General features: G+C 45.6%; 1 protein-coding gene across 1 annotated transcript; it reads left to right on the top strand.

Moving 5' to 3' along the window:
- The first annotated feature begins 597 nt into the window (after positions 1-597).
- Positions 598-1668, top strand: LOC123153377 (uncharacterized). The gene is made up of 2 exons (XM_044572529.1): positions 598-938; positions 1019-1668. The coding sequence occupies exons 1-2, from the start codon at positions 676-678 to the stop codon at positions 1152-1154; spliced, it is 399 nt and encodes a 132-aa protein (XP_044428464.1). The 5' UTR covers positions 598-675; the 3' UTR covers positions 1155-1668.
- Positions 1669-10668: the final 9000 nt, after the last annotated feature.

The raw sequence follows: 10668 nt of genomic DNA, 5'->3' as shown, positions 1-10668 counted from the left end.
GACACCTCAAGGGCCTCGTCTCCTCCTCCTCCTCCTCCGACAACGACGGCTCCTCGTCTGACGACTAGAACGATCCTCCACCAGCCGTCGACGGCTACAGCTGCGCCGGCAACTGGAAGGGGAAGGGGTCGGCCCGGAAGTGGTGAAGATCCGCTTTTCTTCAATTTAATTTCAAGTTTTAGATGTTGAAAGTATTGTGCTTGCCTGTGTTCGTTTGCTGATCTACATAGTTTGATCGATGTTGCATGGTTTAATATAAATATAGGAGGTCGGATATGAGATACACAGATATGAACGACACTATTTGCGAAGTGTTGGATCAGTGCCCGCGGACGCATCCGGATGCATCCGCGGGTGTTTGATGAGTCATATTTGTCCTCTGCAGGTGTAGATGCTCTAAGCTCTCAATAGAGGGCTCTGATTGATTTAGGTTGTGGGCAGCAGGTGGAATCAAACTGTCAGCCGACTTGCCCCACCTGCCAGTTACACGTGATTTTTCTCCTGATTTCTCGTGTATGCATTGTAGTATCGAACAATTGTTGCTGCTGTGGCGGACCACAACTCCGCGTGGACCAATTAGAGTAGGGCACCTGCTCGGATCAGCTGCCGCCGAGTGCATAGAGGCGTTTCTCCAAGCACAAGGCATCTTATCTTCATCCCGTTCAGCAGGGCAGGATGCTACGGCCAGCGGCTGCCGCCGTTTATCCGTCATCCTACCACGCCCCACCGCCGCGATTCCCAGCATTTCCGTCCGGACGACGCTCGGCCGCCATAGCCGTCCGGTGCGTGAACCGCGACGCGCCCGATACCTCGAAGGCGAAGCTGAAGGTCGGCTCGCCGATCGTCATCACCGAGGAACCGCCCATGCTCAAGACCGCCGCGTCGGTGCCGTCGCTCCGGCAGAACGCCGGCCGCGTCAAGCCCGGCGACGTCGGGAGGTACCTCCTATACTCTACAAGCACTGGAAAGTAGCATGTGCGTTGTCTCTTATGCCTGACATCCCCGCGGCGTTGCGCAGGATAATGGCGCGGAAGCCGAAGGACGTCTGGGCCGTGCGGCTCGCCGTCGGCACGTACCTGCTGGACGGGAAGCACTTCAAGCCCCTGGAGGTCGTCGAGGACGAAGGCGGCGACGATCAACCCCAGGATGAATGAGCATCAGATCCAGCAACAATCAGCAAAACATTCTTACATGTTAGTATGGTGCACAAACTGCAATGAATGGATTCAGGAACCAGGATGCCCATTTCGGTTTTCCCGATAAAATAGTTGGAGCACGCCAAACACAAACGAATAGGGGCTTTGCCTGGTTGAACATAGGTACAGCCATAGAAGAGTGTGAATCGGTCACAGAACTATACAGATTGCAGACACAGAAAAATAGTATCGTTAGGCCGTGGAGATCTTGGGTGTCTGGTCGTGCTCAAGAGTTACTTCGTCCATGGCTGTTTAATCCCGATCACGGTGCAAACCGATATCAGCAGAAGGATCAGGAGAATGATGATGGCGTAGCACATCCATTGTCAGGTCGATCTTGGGTGGGTGCCTTCTGGAGAGCATCCACACCTTGCTGTATGTGGTCGGCAGCATGTGAAACCTTGGAAAAACATGGTGCGAACATTTCGTTAGCTTGCTTTATAAAATCGGTTAGGTCTATTTAGAACAAGCAGTTTCCAGAAGTTGTCTTACATGTGTCTCTATGTGGTTGATCATTTCTCCTTGAGACTCAACCAATACTAACATACCCAGGAATATCTACAGGGCAAAACCCAGGAAATGGGGTACATTAAGAGTTTAAGGGGCCCTGCCATTCACATATGCATGGTGTAAACTACTCCCTCCGTCCCATAATATAAGAGCGTTTGAGCGTTTTTGAAACGCTCTTATATTATGGGACGCAGGGAATATAACATTGCATAAGAGCTTATGCAAATGAAAGGTAGCCTGTTGCAACTCCAGAAGCTTCCTCTCAAGATCTCTTACAGCATCATGCCGCTCCTATATCTCAGCAGCAGTATCCAATATCTGGAAGATGGAAGATTATCCTGGTGAGATTTTGATGCATTTCCCAACAAGTGCCCAAATAATGACCAAGTTATAACGCACATACCTGGCCTCTCCCCTGCTGTTGAACCGCATCTTTGAAAATTTGCTCGCCTCGCCCTGTCTTGATTAAATCGTCAATTGTCTGCATGTTCCAAAGTAACAAAGGAGGCACACTGTAAGATAAACAATAAAAGAAAAAAATGGCAAATCAAAGCACAAATTTAACCATAGAAAAGACAAGTTGCAACTATACCTCTTCATCAGGGCGATTACCGGTTACAGTAAATACCCTTCTTTCAACAACTTCCCAGTAATCCTGCCGGATTGATTCTCTGAATACCTGCATCAGAGGGTAACAGCACCATATCACTCACATAGTTGCAAGATAGCATTATATACTCTATCTTCAGAGTTTATAGCATGTTATCAATCTACCATAATGGCCAAGAAACATTCTTGTAAAGTTAATGAAAGTCAAAAGGAGGACATTTGCAAAACATAGTTCAGTGGTATCTTTCTTTTACTTTTTATAACATAGAAGCATCAATGAAGCCACTTCCACTGCTTAAGAAGAGCTAGATGTTCAGAATTCATACAGTCGGTCTGGATGGCTCATAGACATGGGAAAGCAGAGTGGTTCCTCCCTGCTGCTCTATGAGGGCACATCAAATAGCTCAAGTAGTAAATAGAAATATGGACTGGTTTTAACTTTTTGTGTGTATCTAAAGATGGCGTCGTATCCTCTGAATCTAGTCATCTTTGTGAATCCTTGCATCCACTCCTCATTAGGGCAATGGCCAATGCATAGTCCCAGGGTGATGCCTCACATGTCATGTATGATCGGATAACAGAAAAAGTAGGTTTGGATGGGGAAGCGGAATCCTCTTCAGGAGGCGGGTTCTTAGAGAGAAAAAATGTGATCCGGTGCATAAAGTTGGAAAAGTTGAAGTGGAAAAGAGGGATGCATGTGTAGTGAAAGTCACTTTCTATTCTTTGATAAGGCCCACTAGTAGTAGCTTGCATTGAAGAGAAAAAATAAACACATATACCTCAAATTACTTTTTATCATGAGACATCTGTATCCATATGCCACCATTGTACATGCTCTTAGCCGTTAGATTCAAATCTTGTGCGTCAGTATTCTTTTTGAAGAATGACGCCCGTCTCCAGCCCAAGCCCCGTGTGAATTTTTCAAAAGGGTCCCCAGGCGATTACTCCCAAATCCTTTCTCTCCCAATCCCTAGGTCACGTTGCAACCTACTTCCTCTGTTCTAAATTACTCTCGCAAAAATAGATGTATCTAAAATTAAAATACATCTAGATACATCTATACCTGCAACAAGTAATTCGGATTGGAGGGAGTACACCCAACCGACGGCCACGGGCTGCAACTACCAACGACCGCTGCGACAGACACGCTGAAAAGCATCTTCTAGTTCTCATCAGCACGGAGGTCATCGCCATGACGGACAGGGCGGAAAGTGCTGGAATTTAGTCCATTTTTGGGCTAGCGCAATAATATTTTCAGAATTCCTAATAAATTCTAGAGGCCTACTTAGCACATTCATGCAAGGTCAGAGGTGGGACTAAAGTTTAGTCCCATACTACTCGAGTCAGACCTCTTATAAGCGACGTTGTTTCTCCACATGTATAAGGATGAGAACAAGAGAGATATTCACACGCGCTCCTCCTCCGTTGCCCGCCTCGCCTCGCCTCGTCACGACGTCGGCTGATGCTGCATGTTCCTTTTGTCTCCCTCTTTTGCTTCACCCCACGCCGTTGTCTGTTCGCCTCCTTCTCCTGTGCCTATAAAATAGAGGTCGCTCCTCTTCAGAGAGACACAACAGAACAACACCTTCCTACGCCGCCGAGTTCCAGAGCACTGAGCTACTGCTACAATCTTCCCCATCCCGGCTTATGGCGTGCACCACGGGTCGGGACAGTAGGCCTCCGAAACCTCATCTCTTTGAGTCTTGTACGGGGGTAGGATGATAAGGTTTTCGGGAACGCTCTGCGCGACTACTGACCTGTTCATCACGGACACCCCGGACGCCGACGACTACTTCCCCAACGACGACTTCTTCCCCGAGGTCGATGACCTCTTCCACGGCATAAGTGACAACGTCAACGCCAGGCCGAAATCACTGTTCTGACCTTGTCAGCGTTTATTGTCACAAACTGAACCCGACGTGAAAGTATTTCGCGATTTGACCCTTTTAGAAACGCCAGGGCCCGTGGCGTTTCCAGTCAACACTGAAACGCCGAGCAAGCTAGCGTTTCTGCCCTGGCCCACTGCCAGGGCGAAGACGTGTTGTTTGTTGACGTGGCAGTCTGGAAACGCCGACCCAGCTAGCGTTTCTGGAAACGCCACAGTCAGTGGCGTTTCTGGTGCAGATATTTTAGGTGGCCTTGGGGTTTTCACCCACCACTCACCACTCACTCTCTTCTCCCCCATTGGCCTATCCGAGCTCTTGCCCTTTTCCCCCTTTGTGTCCCTTACTTAGCCCCTCACAAATCCTTGCAAATTGGTTGGGTAGGTCCGTGGATCCGGTGTCATTTCCGTTCGTTGAGGTAACCTCCTTCATCTCACAAATTTGTATTGGTTGGATTTGTCCATTTGGATTGATTTGTTCTTGTTGTTCCTAACCCTAGTTTTGAGCATGGATCTATTACGTGATGTTTTGAGTATTGTTGTTCCAATAGTGTTGCATTTTGATGTTGTTGAGCATACCTTATTGTGGGTTATGGCTAATGTTAAGATTTAGGGTTAGGGTTATGGCTAATGTTAAGATTTAGGGTTAGGGTTAGGTGTTTTGTTAGCAATGTGGTATATTTAGCATTGTACATTTCTTATACTTATGTTACCATTTTTTTAGATGGACAAGATTGTGAATATTCATTATGTTGACAAAGAGGCATTCATGAATGTGGATATTGTTGACAAGTATGAGGAAGTGTTGATATTTCTTGAGACTCCTAGTTATGAAGAGGTTGTGGAAGAAACACGGATAAGATTAAAGTGGGTGGATGCAAGTGATCAAGTTGAATTAGTAGGAAGATATGATGTTGGGTCGGCACACAAGTGTCGAATGAAGACAATGTCTATCAAGTCCAATTTGCATTGGGCTGCATATAAGGAGGTTGTTGCATCCTCGGCAGTCAAGTCACTCGAAGTCTTTGCAAGTAAGGTGGTCAAGGCTCCTCTCTTTCATGTTGACTTGAACCAAACCTTAGTAGATGATGTGAGCCCGGTTAGTAGTGTGCCGCCTATTGTTGAGTATAAAGTTGAAGAGGAAGCCAATGAGTATCCCCAATATGAGTTCGGAGGTAGTGCACCGATGAAAGATGATGGCGATGACTCCGACGAAGAGTATGAGATGCACCACAACATTGTTGGTGATGTAGAGGCTGAAGTAAGGCATCAGGACATGGATCCTGACATTATCTATCAGCGTGCTTGTGTGGATGACTCGGATGATGAAGGCCCGGTGAATGAGTTGGATGAGGATGGCTTGACTGCGAAAGAAGCAGAGTGGTACACAAAAATCACCGGTAGGATCACAAAGTTCCCTTGTTTTGTGATATTAGCCTGGCAGATAAGGCTATAGTCGACGGTGGCATGAGCAAGAGAATTGAGGCTAGATAGTTCCCAAGTAGTACACCCGACGCGATTTCGATGTCATACATGAGGAAAGGTTTGATGTTCGAGCACATGCTAGAATTCAGGATGTGGTTGTGTGAGTATGCTGTCAAACACCATAGGCCTTTCATAGTTGTTCACTCGGAATGCAACAAGCGATACACCGTGAAATGTGAGGTAGAAAGATGCAAATGGAAAGTCAATGGAAGACTCACAAAAGATGGTTGGTGGAAGATAACTAGTTGTAAAGCCACTCACCAATGCACACCGTCGGACGTAGAAGCACGGAAGACACACCGTCAACTAACCTCGGAATTCATTGGTTATAAATACCAGAAACATATAGTCGAGGATCCAACCATTAAAGTGAAGTTGTTGATGAGTTGGATTGAAGATAAGTTCGGATATAAGGTCAAGTACGGAAAGACATGGAAGGCCAAGCAAGTCGCTCTCAGAAAAAGCGTCAAAAGGATTTTGAAGAAAGAACCTTGAAGCTTTGGGAAATTACAGATGAAAAAAAAGAGAGGGAGAATCAGATATTCATGGAGAGGGTGGTCAAGGAGGCTCACCTCATAAGGAAAAGGGAGGAGGAAGAAGAAGAAAAGAGGAACAAGAAGAAGGGAAAGGGGCCTTGCTCTACACAATAGAGCAATGATGTGAACCGTGCCATGCTTTGGACCTTCGTGTGCATTTCATCTTGAACCTTCTTGTTGCCTAGACTCCTTTATGTGGTGAACTATGTGTACTCTAAATTGCTTTGGACTCCTCTATCTGTACTCCTTTATGTGGTGAACTATGTGATGTCACAATTGCTTTGGACTCCTCTATGTATACTCCTTTATGTGATGTCACAATTGCTTTGGACTCCTCTATGTGTACTCCTTTACGTTATGTGGTGAACTATGTGTACCACAAAAGGCTTTGGAGTTTGTTTTGACACCCTATTATGACAGCAACGCCAAATCAATGGGCGTTTCTCTGTACCCCGGAAACGCCAATGACCCTGGCGTTTCCACCCTACAACAAAACGCTCTACTTGGCTTGGCGTTTCTTTAAGACAGAGGCTGACTGGGACATGTTCACGAAACGTTGCCGCTCACCCCAGAAACGCCAATGACCCTGGCGTTTCCACCCTACAACGAAACGCTCTACTTGGCTTGGCGTTTCTTTAAGATAGAGACTGGCTGGGACATGTTCACGAAACGTTGCCGCTCACACCTGAAACGCCAATGACCCTGGCGTTTCCACCCTACAACAAAACACTCTACTTGGCTTGGCATTTCTTTAAGACAGAGGCTGGCTGGGACATGTTCACGAAACGTTGCCGCTCACACCTGAAATGCCAACCAACCCCGGCGTTTCCCGGCCACATGTAAACACCATTGACCTTAGCGTTTCTTCCCTGTTATGCAGATCACAGCAAACCCTGCTGCCCATGTCCATTCCATCACAGGTAGCAAAGGTACAACAATAGTTTTCACAATATAATGCCAAGTACAGCAACAGTATAGCAACGAGACATATTTTCGGCAACGAACTTAACATGATCCAGCTTACATAATAATTACCAAGTCTTGCTAACATAGAACTAACAAGTCCATCAGACATAAAACATAACAAGTTCATCACATATAGAACTAACAAGTTTGCTCCATCTGAAACGCTAACTACATTTCTAGTTCACCACATATAGAACTAACAAGTTCGCATTAGTCATAACTTCACTTCTTGCCTCTTTTTGCAGCCATCTTCCCCCTGTTGACGTAGCCCTCTGGAGTGTTCTGCCATCCAGGACGTCTGATGGTTCTTGAGCTAACTCGGCGCGCTTCTTCAGAAGGCCGAGAAGGTTGAGTTGGTGGTGGAGCATCTTCCATCTGTGAAGCCCCAAGCTCTAGTCCGGATCCGCATCGTAGTCTGTCCCAAGGTGAAAAGAGTGCGTCTCCGGCCTCCAACGGTCCGTAAGGGCGGTAATGGCCGTCGAGTTCAACCATGGTGGTGTGCCTTTAAAGTTGAGCACAAACTGGAGAAGATCCATTCTTCTAAAATAAGGCTCGTAATGACGGTCATACCTCAAGGACTCACGTGGGTTGTGGCCTCTCAAACGAAGTACTGGAGGAACCTACAAATAACACACGCACAATTTTTATACTTCTCTAAACTAGTCACAATATGAGTATCAACAATGTAGATACATAATTACCTCCCCTCCTTCCACTAGCACAGCACGATGCTTCTCCTCATAATAATCATCAAGGCCGGGATATTTATCCGGCTCAAACATCCTACAAAATAAGGTTAATGGATTTGTTGTGATATATGCTTAAAATTATGACTGCATCATATACAAAATCGTGTGAGAACTACTACAAATTATCCCAAAGATACAAATCACGAACGACATTACCAACACCAATTCTTTTCAACCTATTTTATCCTAAAGAATCTATCAAAACTAATTATTAACAAATAATAGGCTCAACCTAATCCAAAAAATGGTCTCTCTCTAAATCCAAAAATAAACAAGTTAACTAAGGATACTTAAACACAAGGAGTATATGCCTTCTTTCTAAACATAATGTAACCAAAATATTCATCAAACAAATCACTAATAACTCATCTTAGGGTTCCACCATGGAAAAATGCATCTACAATAGCCAATCTTGACTGAAAATAAATGGAGGATTGGGAAGAGAATACCTCAAGCAACTCGGGGATGCTCCGATCTACTCGTTTTGATGATCAAAATAGCAGATCTGGGGGAGATTTGGTGAAGAAGAGGGAGGGGGCGGCTGCCAGTTCGTCCGAGAAGAACTGCTCGACCAGGGCTGCGACTGCGAGTGGGCTGGGTTAGGCCCCCGCGGCCCGCGCGCTTTACTTAATCCAGTTCAGAAACGCCAAGGACCTTGGCGTTTCAAGCGTGCCACGTCAGCGAAAACAGCGGGTTCAGACTGACTGTGGGCCAGGGCAGAAACGCTAGCTGCCTCGGCGTTTCCGTGTTGGCAGGGAACGCTAGCTTGCTCAGCGTTTCTATGTTAGGTGGAAACGCCGCGAACCCTGGCGTTTCTAAAAGGGTCAAATCGCGAAATACTTTCGCGTCGAGTTAAGTTTGTGACTATAAACGTTGACAAGGTTAGAACAGTGATTTTGGCCTCAACGCCAACCCTACTGATACTGCTACTGCCGCAGCTTAGTATGTGTTCATGTTCTTTTTTGTTCAAATACCTACAACAGTTCCTTCTTCTTGTATCTGCTCTACCTAGCCTTCTCTCTATTAGATTACATGACTTATTTCATCTTAGCTATAATATTCATGTTTTATCTAGTATTTTTGTGGACTAAATCATACGGTAAATTGCTCATATTTCCAACAGAAAGCATGTCCCAACTCCCGATCAACACGGCGGACGTCCCCATGACAGACACGACAGAAACCATGTCCCAAGTCCCGATCAGCACGGCAGACGAACGAATTCTCCTCGCGTGATGTACGCCACAACCGATCACCATGGCTGCTACTGCTGCTATCGACGCTGAATCAGCTTCGACATCAATGGAGGAAACTTGCTCACGCTCCTTCCATAAATCAAGAGGCTAGTCTGCATTTGCCTCTGCATCTAGCAATGACAGCAAACCCAGCTCACTTTCCCTGATATGGTTGTCCAAAGCCTACTACTACGAGACATGGAGCTTCAGGCAACACATGAAAGGAAGTAATATTTATGTGTGCTGTAGATGCATGTATGTACAACCATCAACTGATGTTCGTACTGTGGAAAGATGTAAAAGAATAAAATTGGGAAGAAAACAAATCAGGAGGATCAGAAAAAGAAGAAAAGGGGTCAAGATTGTGGCGTTCCATGATGGCCCTCAGTTGTCTTAAAAATTCATGAACTTATACACCTTATGAGATGTTATTTGAATATTTTGATGTACTGAACTCTTGTAACGAATGAGAATATGTCTTTTGTCAAACTGTCTTCCTCGTATTTTCTTTGACGAGTGTTGAGTTGAATGGAGTGTAGCAAGTAGCATGAGCACTATGAATCTATGATATATTAACTTCTCATAAACCTGTACATGCTTTGATTTTGTTATACCAAGAAACACATAACCTAAACGTGCTCTGATTTTGTTATACCAAGAAGCCTCCATGCCGTACATCCCGTCCACCACCCGCTCGTACGAACAGATCACATGTCCATCATCGAAGCAAAGAAACAGCTGGCGAATCGACTCGACGGTGAGCGCTCGATGAACATCGCTGATACGGGCGTGAAGAACGCCCTCGGGGTAGGCAAATTTGTGTCCTGGCATTCTGTTGAACAGGTTTCAAGCAGAGTATGGAGATGAAAATTTTGGTGGAATTTTTGAGGAATTTGAAGGATCGAACAGCTCTGATACCAATTGTTAGGAACCAACTACTAGCTTCACTCGATCACCATGGTTTGGCTACAGATCAAGTATTATAGGAGGAGGAAGCAGAGGAAAGGAGGAGACAGGGGAGGAGAAACACGAGCTACAGAGAGGGAGATCGCCAGCCAAGCCGCGCCAGGCCGAAGCCTTCCGTCCAAGCAGCCTCTTCCGTGGGCACCCGTGTGCTTTTTGTAGTTGGAGGCCATCCATCTTCTTGGGTCAGGTCGAGGTGAACAGGGCCGGCCCATAGCAAGGTTGCTGATAAAAGGATTTACAAAGATGACCGGATTCATAGGATACGCCGCTGATACAGTGCTACCATTAATATAACAAAAGAATTACACAAAATCAGGTATCACCAACACAAATAACATTAGAGTTTGAAGAGTATCAAACCGAGTGATGAAGACTCTATCACTAGCAAAGAATGAGGAACATCAAACAGCCATATATGTTAAAATACATGCAACTAGATTATTGACTCTAGTGTAAGTCGGAGACTGTTGGAAATATGCCCTAGAGGCAATAATATTTATATTATTATATTTTCATATCCATAATTATAGAGTT

The sequence above is a fragment of the Triticum aestivum genome, chromosome 7A (assembly GCF_018294505.1).
Source record: "Triticum aestivum cultivar Chinese Spring chromosome 7A, IWGSC CS RefSeq v2.1, whole genome shotgun sequence".
NCBI lineage: Eukaryota > Viridiplantae > Streptophyta > Magnoliopsida > Poales > Poaceae > Triticum > Triticum aestivum.
The sequence above is the reverse complement of the archived record's forward strand: the minus strand, read 5'-3'. Positions and strand labels throughout refer to the sequence as shown.

Coding starts and splice junctions, on each gene's coding strand:
- LOC123153377 (XM_044572529.1), top strand. CDS start 676: ATGCTACGGCCAGCGGCTGCCGCCGTTTATCCGTCATCCTACCACGCC. Junction 939..1,018: donor AAGCCCGGCGACGTCGGGAG/GTACCTCCTATA, acceptor GGCGTTGCGCAG/GATAATGGCGCGGAAGCCGA.